General features: G+C 43.0%; 2 protein-coding genes across 2 annotated transcripts in view; both read left to right on the top strand.

Annotated features, from left to right (window-relative positions):
• The first annotated feature begins 1,297 nt into the window (after window positions 1–1,297).
• On the top strand, window positions 1,298–10,171 carry LOC311122130 (cell surface glycoprotein MUC18). The gene is made up of 7 exons (XM_084158035.1): window positions 1,298–1,463; window positions 2,530–2,651; window positions 3,005–3,209; window positions 4,062–4,207; window positions 5,566–5,710; window positions 6,619–6,772; window positions 9,321–10,171. Exons 1-7 carry the CDS (start codon window positions 1,406–1,408, stop codon window positions 9,406–9,408), a joined length of 918 nt encoding a protein of 305 aa, XP_084014161.1. The 5' UTR covers window positions 1,298–1,405; the 3' UTR covers window positions 9,409–10,171.
• A 3,516-nt stretch (window positions 10,172–13,687) lies between these two features.
• Window positions 13,688–18,460, top strand: part of LOC311122013 (cell adhesion molecule 4-like) — a 159,822-nt gene continuing 155,049 nt past the window's right edge. The window contains exon 1 of the mRNA XM_084158022.1: window positions 13,688–14,000. Within this exon, the coding sequence (XP_084014148.1) occupies window positions 13,928–14,000 (73 nt within the window). The 5' untranslated portion in view covers window positions 13,688–13,927. The remainder of the gene's footprint in view (window positions 14,001–18,460) is intronic.

The following is an 18,460-nucleotide window of genomic DNA, read 5'->3' as shown; positions in this document are numbered from 1 at the left end:
TTGCCTCAGTCATAATTCAGGGTATTGCAAAAACAACATCTATAGGGCCTTTTGTAATGATAATTTCACTCCAGCCTCTTTGACCCAAGATGCCCTTCTGAGTATCTCAGATGTTTACTAACTGGTATAAACTGATACTAAAACCACAGTCAGTCAGCTGGGATTCCCAACAACAGGCAAGGCTTGTACAATTATCTGGGAGATCTTATATCAGACATATAGTATGACAAGCCACTAGTGATGACACTACAGAAATGGCAGAATTTGCCAGAAACAGAAAAAAGGAAATGCATATGAGACGGGCGTTCTTGGAGTTTGACTGATCAAAATGTGTCCATGAAAAGTCTCTGTTTCAAGTGTGCTAATGCTTCCTCGAAACTCTACAACAGCATTTCGCAGTACCTATTGGAAAGAGGAGATTTTGTTCTCGGGTTTGCAAGTGTTTATTTGGTCGCGCTGAAACGATCTCAAGCGCTGCGTAAAATCAGGCGACGCAGAACAGCCCACATGGGTAAAAAAAACGGCACCACATGCGTAAAGAGCGTCATTCTGCTTGTCATGATATGTAATGAAGTGTAAACGGAACCATTTTCGGACCCACCTGAAGTCTGGACAGGTTTGGTTAATGATAGGTAATTGACCTCTAGATGGCAAATGCTCTTGTGTGTGACAAAAGAGCTCTCTATGATAGCAGTAGGACTCTCCAACCATGGTCCTTGTGAGCTACCGTCCTGTAGGTTTTCACTCAAACCCAAATTAGCGCACCTGATTCTAATAATTAGCTGATCTGGTTGATAAACTGAATCAGGTTAGTTACAACTGGGGTTGGAGCTAAAAACTACAGGAGGGTAGCTCTCCAGCAACAGGGTTGGAAAGCCATGCATGACAAGGTCCGTGCTATCCGGGATCTTTGGGACATCCCTACACCATTGAAGTAGAATTGTAAAATGTTAGGTAAGTGTTATGGTTAGGGTAGGGACGTCCCAATGAACCCGGATAGCACTGACATGCGTGACACTGTACATCAACATCCTGACTGCACAGAGACAAGTGACGCACTAACAAGTGCTTGGTAATTGGAACGTATACTCCAAATTGTTATCAATATACACACGTCTTGTTTTTACTTAATACATACAACAGTGGAGAATAGTTATTTAAAAACAAACAGAAATAAAGTAAACACTAATAAAAACATTCGGCACGTGGAAAGAAAGAGTTATATATAAAAAAGCTTGTTTCCAAACTTTGAAAGAAAGTAACGTCTGAAAGCCACGCCTCTCCCAGTATCAATAAATACAGTTCCAAACATTCCTTTCGACAGTCAGACGGATTTGCAGTATTTCGACACAGACAGTGAAGCAGAGTAGGACTACACATCAATACCCAGAATCCACTAACAAACATGGGAGGTTTTATACTCTTTGCGATTTTAGTAATTGCACGTGCTCACAGCAGTATTGGTAAATATAATTTTATTTACTTTAATAACTGAGTGCATTTTATTCTACTCTCTCTATACACTTACATTTTATGTAGACATATTTATTTTAATTAAATTGCAAATGTGAACTGTTCAGCATTGTCCTTCATGTTAGTTGACTTTACAAGATATTGTAGGACAGCTGTGTTGGCTTGACATGAGGGCTCACGCTCAGATTTAATTTACACTCATCTCATTGCCTCCACATGGTGTATTATCTTGGTTGGTATATTATGGGAAAGAGTATTTTTGTTCTCGGTTTTGCAAGTGTTTATTTGGTCGCGCTGAAACGATCTCAAGTGCTGCATAAAATCAGGCGACGCAGATGTATATTTGTTATATCGTCTCTGGGTGCGTCTGTAATAGATTCAATAATTCATTGAGAGCGGAACTCCCCTGAAATCCAATTATTTGAATACGAAATTGAAAGTGTGACAAATTAATCTCTGTGCGTCTATCCAACTCTTAAGGGATTTGATTTACCTTGGAGACTCAACGCCTGTGGAGAAAAGCAATTTAAGTCACTTTTTAGTTTTTTCTCACAATCTAAAACATGTCACCAATTGCTTTTCTTCAACATTGTCTATGGTATGGATCGATAATACCACAGTCATCCCCGTGAAATGGTGCGCTTTCAACGTGTTGTTCAGCTCCTCTGACAAGAAATGCAAGTGCGTGGTTGGTCTGTGTGTTTTTGCACTAAAACGCTTTGTCCAGCAGGGGTCCTCCTACCAACCTTTTATCACCAGCATCTATAGTCAAGTAGACAAACCTGTTGTTCATATGGCTGTCTTTGGCTAAATGCCAGTCCGGTCTGAGCCAGACAGAGAAGGAAACAGAAGAGCTTGTATAAAAATAAAACAATTTATTTGTCACTCAAATAGTAAGCTGCTGCAACAGCCTAGTCTATCAATAAGAGAGCTAAACAATACTTTAGTCTACCAGCCATGGGATGAGATTAGCCAAACAATAAACTAGCATGGACAACTAAAGTGTATGATGATGGGGTTGATTTGAGCCCTGTTGTCTTCCTCTGTCCTGTCTAGCGGCCCTGGTCATACAGGGACCAGACAAGCCTGTTCTGGAGAACGATGAAGTCACCCTGGAATGCCTGTTTTCTGACTCGGAGCTCAACACCAGCCAAGTCCACTTTGAGAAGTTTTCCAAGGTCAGGACACAGGCTACTTCTACCTCTGACTTTACTTCTAATTTGGCTATGTGATTGCCAATTCTATTGCTGTGCTATGTGAAGTAAAGCGTGTTGAGGCGCTGCACCTATCGAAACATGACTTGAACTCGACTTCAGTTAGTGCAGTATGTTTAATTATGTGTGACAGGGCTCAGCTTGATCATTTTTATTGTATTAGAAATGACCACAATGTGTGCAGACCAAAAAGGTAATAATTCTCCCTACTACACTTATCACTGTGCCAGTCCTGCATATGACTGTGCTGTTTGCAGATTAGGTAAATCTCTCTCTCTCCGTTTCTCTCTCACTGTTCCTCCCCTACTCTCCATCAGTACATGAATAATTGGTATCGGCTGGAGGAGGAGCCCATGTACCACCGGTGTATTCCTGGTGTTATCTTGAGGCGAGAGACGGGGCAACTGCTCCTGTCCATCCGCAGCATCCACAGCTACTTCCACCAGGGACTCTACCGCTGTGTCGCAGACAATGCCACGGCAACCGACAACTCCTCCCAGCCCCTGGCTATCACCGTCAACTGTGAGTATGGGGTGGGCAATCTAGTCACATGCATGTCTATAACAGCTGTTTTTGTTTTAAATGGCACGATGACAAATAAGTCAGCACCGCAGGAAAGACCAAACCTCCTGGAGAGCTGCTGGGTATGCAGACTTTTAATACAACCCTACTTTAATACACCTGATTGTATCAGCTACTCCCCAGAACCTTGATTAGCTGAATCCGGAGTGTAAGTGTCGAGCTGGAACAAAAGCCTGCATACCCAGTAGTAGCTCTTCAGGAGGAGCGCCTGCTATCCACTCCACCGTACAGTATATCCATTCTCCTCATTGTTTTCAAAAACAATGTTCAGAAACAGAAATTCACAGGGGATAGATAGCAATACAAAGCAACCAGACATAGATGTATTGTACAAGGCACATGAAAGGGTGGGCGTAGTGTGAGGCCTATTTCCCCTTCCGCTACAGGGGTGATCAAATCGACTGTAATGTCTTTTGATAGGCTTCTTCTCCTGTGGAGCAATCGATAATGCGGGAATTATTTGTGTGGACAGAAGGAGAGAGCCCAAGGCATATGGAGATGGTTCCATTGAGACGGGGAGAAAATTAACCATCACACTCCACAGTGCACCATTGTGAGGACTTAGGAAGATGAAGGCATTTACCATTATCTGATCGTTCCCCCCTCGAGGGCAATTTGTAGAGGATTTGAGGCACGATACTGCAGTATACTCAAGGATATGGCTCTGTTGACTTTCACATGTCTATGCATGCTTGTACACTGCGCACACACACTCAAACCTCTTAAAACCATCACACATGCATTCTTCTTGATTTCTGCCTGAACCTGCTGTGTTTCTGATCCCCTGTTCAGACATGCGTGAGCTGTCTGTGTACGATGTGTCCTCCTCCAGCCGGAAGTTCATCAAGGAAAACCTGCATGTGACACTAGGGGAAGACGTGGAGGTGGAGTGCTCCACCACAGGCTCTGAGGCACCACAGTACTCCTGGCAGAAATATGTGAGTTTGGGTCTGTCAGGATCTGGCCTTCTATCACTCTCTCATTCTCACTCTGTCCCTCTTCTCTTTCTCTCTCAGCACCATAAGAGGTGCTCAGTATTCCCTGGTGTTGGCCCTCCTCTTTCTGGAGAGCAGCTTGCCCACTTACAGAGGATTAATAGTTTAATGAGGTCTAGACAAGTGGCAGTCAACCTGAAAGCCATTCTGTAGATAGATTCCTAATGATTTTTCAATGTTCAGTTAACCATTGTTAAATTATTCAACTTGCTGGTACCAAAGCCACAAACCTAATACCCTGGGGAATTAAGACCTCTCAATGCTAAATGTCAAATACCGAATGGCCATGTAGGCAACAATAAGACCTTGGTGAATTGATTTGCTGCTCCCTAATGGTGAAATGAGGTATCACTACTTCAGCGCATTGTGGGTCCACTATTTCAGACCTGATACAATTTCACACCTTTTTAATATCAAGTTAGTCCTCATTTAATACATTTTCTATTTTATTACAGTTCAATTTTCTGAATTTGAATTCTTTAGAAAGAATACCCCTCCAATATCCATAACTTTGAATACCCTCAATCTACCTGTGTACCTGTCTGTCCACACATTCATAACTGTTTGCATAACTGTTTATACATTTGGATTTGGGGTAGAAAGTATTCAAGGATGGAGATGGGAGGAATTATGGGGGCAGAGAAACAAACAGTATGGGCCATTTGATGGACAGCAGCCAACTGACTGCACAATCCTGGTCTCTAGTAATGTCCATGGGAGGCAGGCAGGAGGCTGGATGCGTCTGAGCCAGTGGATTTGCATACAGAATGCTGTTTTGGCCAAACCTGGCCTTTCCTGGAAATCCTCTTAATTCAGTCCCCCATTCAAATTGAAATGGACTTTCTTGGCAGGAAAACGTTAGATCCCAGGAGCCAAATCATTTGCATGGTGTAATGTCTTTTTTGGGTTTGTTTTGTATTCTGTTTTTCCTATTATCCCTCCCCTACTGTGTCTAACTCTCCCTCTTACTAACTCTCCCTCTTAATAATAGCGCAGCAGCTATTTTTGTGTCCACAGTGCATCCCGTTTGCTCATTATGTGTTGTGTTAACAGTGTAGCTGTGCTTTTCTTTGCTGATTGCCTCATCTAGGTCAGTGAATGGGGTTTATGTGGAATTTATTCAGTGGGATTACTGTTCAGGTAAATACACCTTGTCTGGGAGTCTATCGCTTCTCTCACAGGGACCCACACTGTAGCTCCACTGCAGATCACTTTTTCTTGACTTGTTTTCTCTTTCTCCTCCCTTCGCACCCCACTCGCTCACTTTTTTCCCTCTCACCCACCATCCTTCCCCCTATCAGGGAGAGGACTGGATCGTGCCCTCCCCCAAGCTGAGGCTGAAGAATGTGAGACTGGAGGATGGTGGAGACTACACCTGCATGGCTGAGCACCCCACCCTGTCCAGCCTGAAGAAGAGCAGCACCATCTCCATCACTGTGCTGCCAGGTAGGTAGGCAGGGGTTAGGAAGGGGGGGACTACATGGGTCGGGGTTATGAAGAGGGACAGTAAGTGTTGAAGTGTAGGGGTTAGCAAGCGGGCAGGGGGGAAGGCAAGGAGTACAGAGGTTAGGGAGAGGGGCAGTTGTGGCCAAGGTACATATGGGGAGGGGGAGTGTTTAGAGAGCTCCCATGAAGGCGGGTGTCTTACGGCTATGTGACGAGGAGAGGAATTGGCCACTGCAGAGGACGTCTCTTAGGACACTAAAGATGTCACTAATCCAATTTATGATACTCATCATTCTTAATTTTTATCAGCAACCTGCGAGATGATTACGCTGCATTAAGGGTCATGGGTTTTTCCGCACAATCATATTGCCAATAGACAGTAATCCTTGTGATTACAATCGGTTAAATTATCTAGCATCAAAGTAAACCACGCCAATCAAACTGGATGTATGTCAATTATAACAGTAAAGACACTGCTTCAGTAGGAGGTGGAAGTGAATAATCAATTGTTTTAGTCTGTATTTTTTTTTAAAGCCCTTTTTACGTCAGCAGTTGTCACAAAGTGCTTTACAGATACCCAGCCTAAAACCTCAAAGAGCAAGCAATGCAGAAGCACAGAGGCTAGGAAAAACTCCCTAAAAAGCAGGAACCTAGGAAGAAAATGAAAGAGGAACCAGTCCTCTTCTGGCTATACCAGGTGGAGATTTAAGAGATGGGGCTATTAAGGCCAGATAGTTTTTCAAGACATTCGAATGTTCATAGATTACCAGCAGGGTCAGATAATAACCATCTTATCCAGAAGAGTTGGCTACACTACAACATGGACAGTATGGGACTAGGCAAAAGATAACGGTCTGTGAATAATCTGGTATTAAAGCCTGTAATATGTCTGACTCTCCGGCCTACAGCCACCAACGGCCGTCTCCACCAAGCCTGGTACGACTCCACCAACCTGGTGTTGATGACCTCCGTGGCGGTGGCAGTCGTACTGGTGCTGCTCTTGTCTATCACCGTCTTCCTGGTCCGCAGGGCCAAGCAGGCCAAGAGCACCAAGGGACCCATGTGAGTGCTGAGCGCTGTGGCCCAGTGACCTTCTCTCTGTGTGTTTTGTGTGTGGTGTTCACTTCTTTTATTTGCCCCCTCCTTTTATTTATTTATTTATTTATTTATTTTTATTTCACCTTTATTTAACCAGGTAAGCCAGTTGAGAACAAGTTCTCATTTACAACTGCGACCTGGCCAAGATAAAGCAAAGCAGTGCAATAAAAACAACAACAACACAGAGTTACATATGGGGTAAAACAAAACAAAGTCAAAAATACAACAGAAATAAATATATATACAGTGTGTGCAAATGTAGCAAGTTATGGAGGTAAGGCAATAAATAGGCTATAGTGCAAAATAATTACAATTAGTATTAACACTGGAATGATAGATGTGCAAGAGATGATGTGCAAATAGAGATACTGGGGTACAAATGAGCAAAATAAATAACAATATAGGGATGAGGTAGTTGGGCGGGCTAATTTCAGATGGGCTGTGTACAGGTGCAGTGATCGGTAAGGTGCTCTGACAACTGATGCTTAAAGTTAGTGAGGGAGATAAGAGTCTCCAGCTTCAGAGATTTTTGCAATTCGTTCCAGTCATTGGCAGCAGAGAACTTGAAGGAATGGCGGCCAAAGGAGGTGTTGGCTTTGGGGATGACCAGTGAGATATACCCGCTGGAGCGCATACTACGGGTGGGTGTTGCTATGGTGACCAATGAGCTAAGATAAGGCGGGGATTTGCCTAGCAGTGATTTATAGATGGCCTGGAGCCAGTGGGTTTGGCGACGAATATGTAGTGAGGACCAGCCAACAAGAGCGTACAGGTCACAGTGGTGGGTAGTATATGGGGCTTTGGAGACAAAACGGATGGCACTGTGATAGACTACATCCAATTTGCTGAGTAGAGTGTTGGAGGCTATTTTGTAAATGACATCGCCGAAGTCAAGGATCGGTAGGATAGACAGTTTTACGAGGGCATGTTTGGCAGCATGAGTGAAGGAGGCTTTGTTGCGAAATAGGAAACCGATTCTAGATTTAACTTTGGATTGGAGATTCTTAATGTGAGTCTGGAAGGAGAGTTTACAGTCTAACCAGACACCTAGATATTTGTAGTTGTCCACATACTCTAGGTCAGACCGTCGAGAGTAGTGATTCTAGTCGGGTGGGCGGGTGTAAGCAGCGTTCGGTTGAAGAGCATGCATTTAGTTTTACTAGTGTTTAAGAGCAGTTGGAGGCTACTGAAGGAGTGTTGTATGGCATTGAAGCTCGTTTGGAGGTTTGTTAACACCGTGTCCTATCTCTTCCATTTATCCCAGGTTATAGCCAGGCCAATATATTATATCTATTGCCTTATATTTCACTCTGACTCTTATGATAGTACGAAGGCTAAGGTGGATTTACTGTGTGTGTTAAAGTGTTCTTGTAGACTGCTGCGTCCCAGTGGCGGTGACCAGCTCGACCCAGTCACTTACTTCCTCACTGACCTCTCCACTTCCCTGCCCACATGATAAAATACTACAGTTTACTATACAATACTACTCACTGTAGAATAATATACTACACACTGTAGTATCCCTCAATCATGTGTAGTACTTACTATAGAATGTTGTAGAATACTATAATAAATACTACAGTAATGTCCGCAAACACACTACACTTTTTTAAACTATAGTAAATACTACAGTATATAATTTGCATATACCCATTCCCCTATACCAATTTGTGCCACCTGTAAGTAAGAAACCTACATGCCAAGTATAGACCATATATTGTGTTCCGTACAGGTTATAAAAAAGAGCTGAAGTTCAGACCCCAGTCCTACCTACTTACAGGTTGTGGAAACTGTGCTCTTAGAATTTCTCTAGTAGGTTTCCTCAAAGAGAAAGCCTCCACTTCTATGTCAAAGATAATAAAAGAAAACACTACAGTAATGTCCGCAAAAACACTACAGTAAATACTACATTATACTATGGTCCGCCAGAACACTACATGAATTACTGTAGTATATACTACATGTTTTATTTTACTACAGTATTTATACTATAGTAAACTGTAGATACTACAGTATTCACTGTAGTGTTTTGCAGACTGTAGGCCGCAAAATCTCTACAGTGCATACTATAGTATTTATACTATAGTATATATTTCATGTGGGTGTGTTTTCACCAGACTCTTGCAAAACATGTGAAAGAAGTCAAAGGTTAACTAGTGATAAAACAAATAATTTAAAAAGTATACTTTGGTCATAGTATGTACTGTTTAAAATCATAAAAAATACACAGTAATCAGACACATTGTGACCCACAACTTCTGTTGATTAACCTCTTATCAGAGTGATTACAACATGATGAGTACAGTACATGCTTTCTGTAATAAGTATTCTGTGTCTTATGTAATATATGAAAGCTATTGAGGTTAGGTTGTTCCTTACATTTGACCTACAGTATATTCTGTAGACCACTGGTTGGCAGTCTATTTGTTCTCTATTACTTGTCCTTTTCTCTCCTGTGGTTCTCTGGGCAGTCCATTTACAAATAATGGTGCAACGTTCTCTCTACCTCCAGTGATGACCGCTCTCAGAAGAAGCCCATCTACACAGCCAGTGTGGAGTCTCTGCCCTCTACCAGTGGCGACAAACAACCACTGGTGTGACCGCGCCAAGAGATGGAGAGGAGAAGTAGGGGAACAACTGGAGAAAGATGGGAAAGGGAGTGAAGAATAGGAAGGAGGGAAGATGTCAAGGTGGGAGGAGAGGTGCCTGGGTTATGGATGCAGAGTTGCAGTGAGCCAGGATGCAGAGTAAAATCAAAGCTATTATCAAAGGCTGGCTGGGTGTAAGAGGAGGGAGACAAATGATTGTTTTACTGGGGTGGTTTGCTTCCAGCAGGGTTGGCTGAAGTGTTCTTGAACAAAAGGTGTGCAATTTTCTCTTTATTGATCTCGCAACCTGCAAAATTGAGATTCACGTTCTTATCTGAGGCAAGGCGAGGGGGAGGAGTCTTATGTACTGTGTGAACCCTAAGCAGCTGCAGACATTTTTCACAAGGAGGTTACCTTGAGTTAAACTGCTCACCACCAGCACTTTTGCGGCCTTGGGATCACAAAAAGGAATTCCTCTTCTGTTGCAAATATAACTTGACTGCTGTATCAAAAATGTGCCTTTTTCCCCTCAATGCTTTTACGTTGTGTAGAATATTGGTGTGGATTTTTTTCCCAGGAAATGTATAACCTTGTGTAGCATACTAGTGCTGACGCACTTCAAAGTATACAGACAAGATGTAGACTTGTAGATTATTTTGTATCTCTATATTCCAATGACAACTGAAGCACTTTAAACATTACCCTCAGCGCTATCTATTTGCTGTATTTCCTGTACTTTTAATATTCATGATATAAAGCTGCTTTGAGAAATTTTTATAGCAATTCCCCAGTGTCTTTTATCATTGATTTCATTTAAATGTTGGACATATCGAGAGGGGGAAGAGTATTGACAATGCTGTGAAAGCTGGATGCTGGTACAAGCTCGGACGCACACACAGTAAATCCAATGGCTTCTTGACCTCATCCTCTCTATAACCTCACAGTTTACTCCAGTTCCTATCCATTCTGCAAGGCCTTCCTCTAGAGTAGGGCTCTCCAACCCTGTTCTTGGAGGTTTTCGCTCCAACCCCAGTTGTAACTAACCTGATTCAGCTTATCAACTAATTATTCGAATCAGGTGTGCAAGATTAGGGTTGGAGCGAAAACCTACAGGATGGTAGGTCTCCAGGAACAGGGTTGGAGAGCCCTACTCTAGAGTTAACCTTTACTGCACCTCACTCACCATCTAACCATGGAGAGAGACCCTACATATATGCCCAGTCAATAACAGACAATAGACAAACAACCTTGAGACATCTACCCATCGTTTTAAGTGAGGCTATGTCTGTGGTTACACATGGTTCATTCACCACCACATCCTACAGCAACATTAATAACTCTCCCTCTCCCAGCCAGGCTACAACTTCATTCTTTAATTTTCTCCTCTGTTGCCTTGTAACCTTAACGTATTTGCATCACAGCTTATCACTATAACGGCTCTTCGCATAACTATTTATTTTATTACAACTGGACTGTCTGTTGATGTTATTTTATGTGGTTTTATTATGTGTGCGTGGTTGACCGTAGTCTGCCTTTAATAACGGGACGGAGATGCTGTGGTTTCACAGTGACACTCCATTAACGGGTACTGTCCATGCGCTACAGAGCACAGCGAGGATAATATTATTAAACTGATTATTCAAGTCTTCACTGCAGGTTCCTTCTCCAGCCACCGCCTGGCTTTTTACAGACTGTGTGTCTGCATCTGTGTCTTAGGTGTAAAGGCTGAGGTCAAAACTGTATCCAAAAGTCCATAAAACAGTCATGTTTCATAGAAAAATACCATTTGGAAATTTGAAGCGCTCTTCATTTGAAATGCCAGTGAACAGTGTTTTTATTTTGGCCTTTGAGGCATTCATGGGTGAAAAGTGTACGCCTTCATGGATGTTGCTGGTTCAACAGGTTGGCCCAAGGACTACAACACTACAGTCGTGGTCAAAAGTTTTGAGAATGACAAAAATATAAATTTTCAAAGTCTGCTGCCTCAGTTTTTATGATGGCAATTTGCATATACTCCAGAATGTTATGAAGAGTGATTTGATGAATTGCAAAGTCCCTCTTTGCCATGAAAAAAAAAAACGTAATCCCCCAAAAACATTTCCCCTGCATTTCAGCCCTGCCACAAAAGGACCAGCTGACATCATGTCAGTGATTCTCTCGTTAACACAGGTGAGAGTATTGACGAGGACAAGGCTAGAGATCACTCTGTCATGCTGATTGAGTTAGAATAACAGACTGGAAGCTTTAAAAGGAGGGTGGTGCTTGAAATCATTGTTCTTCCTCTGTTAACCATGGTTACCTGCAAGGAAACACGTGCCGTCATCATTGCTTTGCACAAAAAGGGCTTCACAGGCAAGGATATTGCTGCTAGTAAGATTGCACCTAAATCAACCATTTATCGGATCATCAAGAACTTCAAGGAGAGAGGTTCAATTGTTGTGAAGAAGGCTTCAGTATACCCATAACCACACACATTGGTTATTACAATGTTATGACATTATGCCTATAGTTGGGTGACTAGCTGATGCTACTAGACCTGCAGTCATGGATAAACTATGCTGCGAACTGGAGTGCAACATGTCTCAGCAAGACCGACAGCAGCAGTATACCTGTCTATGGAAGCCTGTCTCAGTGGAGATCTCCATTGGAATGAGAATGATTAGAGCAGGTATAGTTATCTTGAATAATATCGCAACTAGGGCCCGCTCAAATACATTGTTTAGAACACGTGGTCTCTAGTCTGTTGAATTGCTAAATTACAGACTGTTGCACATTTGTGGAAGGCGCGTAATGGTCCGTTTGTTCACTTCACTTGGTTTTGTATGTTCCCTCGCATATGCATGTAGGGCTGAAATTAAAGTGGGGTTTTCGCTGGAGAGGCAGGTGTTTTCTCACCATTTACTTAACAACAATGCCCCATCTGGTGCGGGGGAGCCGCCTCTGACAACCGCCAACCCGGGAACAAACACTCCGAGAGAAAGTGACAGGGGAAAACGAAATGCAGGGGGGCGGATATTATCCTAGCCAAAACAACGTGATGAAAGAGAACATATCTCGGCGTGGGACAAGTACAAATCAAAAGACCGAAGGAACGGAAGTGTGGTTGAGCGGGAGAAGTACAGAAGGGTAAATCAGTAGCCTACAATCATGTCAGGCTACCCATGACTACGGGGCAGAAGACTAGACAGATGGGCCTATTATGGAGACTGAGACAGGCCACTTTTTATGTAGCAATTTTAGAGGAACATTCAGGCTTAGGGCTACAGCATTTCCATCGAGCAATTTTCAAAGCTGAAAATGAGAATGTGCTCTGCTTCAAATATATTATAATTTTCAGGCTGAATGAATAAACGAATTAATTAATTAACAAATACATGTTAATTGTAGGCCCATGTTCCGAGCTGATCTGACATGCTATGCACTTTGCCCATCTAAAGGTGTCGCCAAACACTAACTTTGAAACATTCATTAACGTATAATAAAATATTCACTGAGGTATTTTCAAAAGAAAATACACTTTTCATAATAGGCCCGTTTGTGTGCCACGCTGTGACTGGGAAACGCAATTTGGGGTGCAGTGCAACCACAGCATGACGGTAAACTGAGTCTTCTGTGCTTCTTATTCAGCCGTTGTGTGCGCCCCCGAGCTCTGTCAAGAACAAGGATTTGGAACCGCAAGATAGTTTTGTTGGTTTCATTTCATTACCTCTATTCCAAGCGGTAATTTGCTCAAATATACCTTTATTTAGGTTAGTGCTCTGCTCTACACTCCACTGATGATTTCACTTTACATTTAGAACACAGACACTTTTGTTGTTTACTCCTAGGCTACTCCAATATGAAAATAGGTCTAAATTCAGTAGTCAATTCCTTCAATTATATAAATTCCTTTGATCGACACAATAAGTTGCGTAGCCTCCATGTATATGGCCATTATAACATAATTTTCATCTTCAGCCTATTATGTTTTGAATGTTACAATAACATACTGTATATATATTTGTGCATATGCATATCATTGAATATGAAACAGTCTTATAATAATACATGTTGACTTAACAATGCATGTTTTGTAAATACATTTTATTTGGTAGGCTATTAATGTTTGTTATCAATCAGGTTTATAGTAGCCTATCTACATTGATTGCAATAGTTTGTAGTATGTTCTGTCCCTTGTTTTCTGAACCCACCCTCATCTTTGATATACACTCATCCACCTGCTCCTTGCTTCTTATTGGTCAGAGAACAATTCCGAGTCCCGCCCTCCTCGCTATCTTTTAAATATCTTTAAGTAACCAAGAAAAACTGTCGGAACCACGGTCGTTTAGTCAGGTCAACGAGAAAAAAAGTGGGTGTATGTGTCTAGTAGTAAGCCATTTTTTTTTTTGTATGTAAAAAGACCCAGTGAATGTTGGTTAACAGAACCAGACACACTCCAGGCTTTATTCGCGGGTGAACCTGCGGGTTCACGTCACTTTCATTTCTCCAAGGAAGAGGATTATCAAAAAAGAGATCAGCGGGAATATCAACGATGGCATTTACGGCGGTGTGGAACTACTGCGTTCCCTTGTCCATCATCACTTTGCTATCTCTTGTGGGGACAGGTAAGAAAATGTTATATTTGGAATGATATAAAGAATGGGCTATCCGCTGGTAAAGAAAGACGCAGAAACGAGAGCATCATACTTTCTGTAGGAACTTGCCCTGACCTTTTGTTGACTATTAAAGTTGAAAGGATTGTGTGACAATAATCTAAACGCTAAATATGCACGGCAGGCTATTTCATCCTGTAAATGGGATATTTTGTCAGTGGATAGGACTGCGCGCTGCCTGCCTGGGACAGTGGTGATTGTGCATGTGCGATTACGCGGCTCCTTTGGTCCTATGTGAAGCTTTCTAAACCCGATGTGGTCTGTATCTCATTGAACACACATCGTTAATGTTTCACCTACACATCGATATATTGATGCTACATGGTAGCATGGTTTATTTTCTGTGTTTGGACAGGTAGTATTATATTTAAACATGCGTTGTTACGACCCCATGTTGAAAACAAAAGTTAAAACTATTGACACCTTCCTACCTTCTGGCCAGTGTACAGATCTTATATGATATTGAATTGTACGTTGCATCGCCATCATACGCCATAACCTATACGTCTTCCACTTCATCATTTGCATCGACAGAACATAGTTGGGATACACATAACGGGATGCATAGGCTATGTAACCGCACAGTGTGAATATCGAATCAGCCACATGCCTGCTCATAACAAATACCGCAGCAGAGCAGAGAAGCCGACTACTACCACAACATCTCTGTCCAGTCAGTCACTGCTGACAGCATCCTCGGCCAGAGTAATTTCGCTTGCCTGGGTTCTGGAGACAAAACTGTCGCGGGGTGCTAGCCCAGTATCCCTAGCCTCATGTGTTCGTCTAATAGATTACTAGTCATTGCCTGCCTGTCACTGACATGACATTCTCCACATTATGTGTTCTGGAACCTTTGAGTTCTCAACACCTTCTTATCAGCTGCTCTGATATCTATAAATGTTGTATTGCAGAATGATCATTAAAGCCAGCAAGGCACCCTGAGGCAGTGCAGGAGCCTACTATGGGCCTCTCTCCCCTGTATGTCTGTGTGCCTAGGGATAGTCCCATCCTGTTCCGTTCTGTTCCCATAGGGACAGCCTATTTCATGCTCACATCCCATGATAAATGCATGTGCTGCACACTGGGGATTTGGATTAATATGACATCTCCAAGACAACTTGCTCTTTTTACTGCATGGCTTTGGTTACGCCATCTGTTTGTATCCGAGAGGAATTGCTTTAGCTCAGCTTGCATCAATGTTTATTAGAATGAGTTACAATTCCCATGATTCTAACAAAGGAATTAGAAGTGGGTTGTGTGAATAGTCTTGTTTTATAGGTTCCCATATGGTACCCCAGTAGCTATTACTAAGTTATATTACACTGTAGTGTAGGCTGATGTCATTATATTCGGTAATATTGATTATGCTTCTAGCAAGGCAGTGAATGGGTTAAGGTCTTGCTTCCATACTGTAGTGTATTGTCACAGAGCGGTGCTGTGCCTGCCAATGACGTCAACTGTTGGAGAAACATTAGTCTTTCCTCCATACCCCTGTGTGTATTCCACAGCTACTGCACTATAGCCAAGAGAGGGGGAGAGAGTGATTTTATATGCATGAGTGTGTTAGTGTATGTACATGTATCCTTTACTGGAGTAAGAGAGAAAGGTGTGTGTGTGTGTGTGTGTGTGTGTGCTGCTTACAGTGCAGGGTTTTGCTAGAGCTGCAGGCTGCCTTGGCTGGGGCCTGGTTGGTGATCACTGTCATTAATCAAGCTAGTGACAGAGCTGGGGGGGTGGGGAGTCAGCCAAGGGGAGGAAGGAATCATGACATGTAACGTGGTCGAGTTTATGGGGAGCTGGAATGGGGGAGGGAGAGGGAGGAGAGCGATAGAAAGAGGGGGTTGGGGGAAAGGAGGAGAGGCAGAGCTGCAGTGAGAAGGTGGAGTTGGAGAGATGGCTGGTTTTCAACACCCCTTCATCATACAAATCAGGACGGAAATCAGAAAAACTCATTTAGCGAGAAGGAGGGGGAGGAATGGAGGAGGGAGACGAGGGGAAGGGAGAAAAAGAGGGGCCTCTGACTATGGCAGGGAGAGAGATGGATGGATTGATTGGATAGATAGACAGAGTGATGTTAAGACAGGGAGGCAACCAGAGATGGCTACCTAAGAGGAAGAGGAGGAGAAAGAGAGGGACAGAAAGCGATGGAGAGGGGGGAGAGAGAGAGAGAGAAGGGGAGAGAGAGAGAGAAGGGGAGAGAGAGAGGGTGAGATGGAGAAGAAAAGCTGAGGCGAGGAGGACTTCATAGCGCGTGTCTGCTGGGCCAGCCTGAGGGACACACACACACACACACACTGAGAGCTCTGTATTGGGGTTCTGGTGTGTGTGTGGGTGGGTGGGTGATCCGCTACAGCTGCAGGCCAAACTGCCAGAGCATCCCCAGAGCAGAGCTCCTAATACTGCTAACTCCGCCTCTGCTGCTACCAGCACCACTACCACCACACTGGCCCCCAGCCAGTCTGCTATTACAGCTGCTCCGATCACCTATGGGCTTTTAATCACCTCCATTTGTTTATATGACTGCGTGCAATGAGAGCCATCCGTTTGAGCCCCTTGTCATCATGCATCTGGCCCATGGCTCTGCTAAAGGCACTGGCGGTTGAAAAACGGCAGCAATTGGATGGACTTGGGGGGAGAAGATTTGAATACCAATTATCGTCGGTGTGCATGCGTACACACCCACATGCGGCGAGTATAAATCAATGTCGGTGTGAGTCACCGTCTTATTCTGCCTTAAACACACTAACAAATAGGGAAGCAGGCATATACACCCACACACTGCGACTTCAGAGGACAGCTGACACAGTTTGCTCAAGTTTCTTTCTAATGCAAGAATATGAGTGATTACTCAAGACGCTCTGTCAGCCTGAGCCGTTTTTAATGCTTGTCAGGCATAGTTTGCATCATGTCAGAGTAGGATTCTCTTGTGCTTTCTTCTAGATTATGCTGGAATCACTAGTTCAGCTCACCACTTTGTTCTTTAATGCGTTGAAGAACTCTTCAACATAAGCCAAGATTTTACCCTTTGATCCAAACCTTTGAGGATAATTCTACTCCAAATAAAATAAAGTTGTCGACAATTTAATTAAAATAGTGGGACCTCCTCCCCTTCTCACACGCGTGCCGTAATAAAGACCTTGAGTGAAGCCAATGTTGGAATTTCTCGGTAGTACATCCTTATTTCATGATTCCTCTAGTAGGACTACATGACTGAAGAATCAAACGTTGGCATGCGGTGCTGGCGTGCCCGTCAAGTCAACACGATAGGGGCAATACTCAGGCTTGTTTGTATTCAGTCTTGCACGGCAGTATCACAGCAGTTTGATCAGCTGATTTAGTTTAAAGGCTAGCGGCTGTCAAAACAGAAGCTCTATCTCCTGCTCTACGGAACACTGAAGGGATCAACTCATAAACACATTTCAGTGTGTCGCTTTTCACAAAGTCACAACGGTGAACGAGAGAAAGAGAGAGAGAGTGAGTTACGCAGCGTAACGTGGGCGAGTTTTATTCTTCCCCCTTTCGGTTTTATGGTTCCATTACTCATGGACAGAAGAGTTCCTAGCTGACTGTTTAGTGCAGGTGATGCATTTTACTGTAATGATTGTCTAATTTCCAACTAGCCCACTGTCTCATCCATAACACTGGAACTATGGACATATGGGCTGTATCTCAAGTCTTCAGTATTTAGCTCTTTTAGAATTTTCTCCCTTCATCTACACACTGATCTGAAAACACAGGATATGTTAAAGAAACATGGTGGAACCCCATCAGGAATGTCAGTGCAGACTGCAGACTGCAGAGGGAGAGAAAGAGAGGAAGCCACTTTGAGATTATTGAGATGACTTGGCCTCTATCAGACTTGGCCGTCAGTCACATGTCATAGTTCACTTCCTGTTTACTACTTACAGTAGCTGATCTGTCCTCAGTGAGAAGTTGACAGGATATAAATCGATTCTGGACACTGGCATCGGAAAGGCAGAAGGCAACCATGTTGATGATTTTAGTCAGATATCTCATTTATTTGTTTATTTTCAGTCCAATAAAAATAATATAAATTCAGGCCTTGTGAGGGATTATTAAAATAAGTATATTGACTTGATTGTTTAAAGCGGAAGTTAATTTACCATCATTGAACTCTCTTCAGAGAGTGATAAACATGCTAATCATAATGGTGATTTACCTAGGCTGTCCTTATGACAGCTCAGTTGGTAGAGCATGGCACTTGCAACGCCAGGGTTGTGGGTTCGTTTCCCACGGGGGGCCAGTATGAAAATGTATGCACTCTAACTGTAAGTCGCTCTGGATAAGAGCGTCTGCTAAATGACTAAAATGTAAAAATGTAAAATGTGTCTATGTCTGAATAGTTGGCTTTCCACCAACTTCTCTGGGAAGATTTTATGGTGAAGAGGAGA

This window comes from Coregonus lavaretus (genome assembly GCF_964263955.1).
Source record: "Coregonus lavaretus genome assembly, chromosome: 3".
Taxonomy (NCBI): Eukaryota; Metazoa; Chordata; class Actinopteri; order Salmoniformes; family Salmonidae; genus Coregonus; species Coregonus lavaretus.
This window is presented reverse-complemented; position numbering and strand designations above follow the sequence as displayed.

What these genes read in the sequence shown, in the direction of transcription:
- LOC311122130 (XM_084158035.1), top strand. Translation starts at nt 1,406, where the DNA reads ATGGGAGGTTTTATACTCTTTGCGATTTTAGTAATTGCACGTGCTCAC. An exon ending in ACGTGCTCACAGCAGTATTG is followed by an intron (nt 1,464 to 2,529) that starts GTAAATATAATT and finishes TGTCCTGTCTAG; the next exon opens with CGGCCCTGGTCATACAGGGA. An exon ending in CTCCATCACTGTGCTGCCAG is followed by an intron (nt 5,711 to 6,618) that starts GTAGGTAGGCAG and finishes TCCGGCCTACAG; the next exon opens with CCACCAACGGCCGTCTCCAC.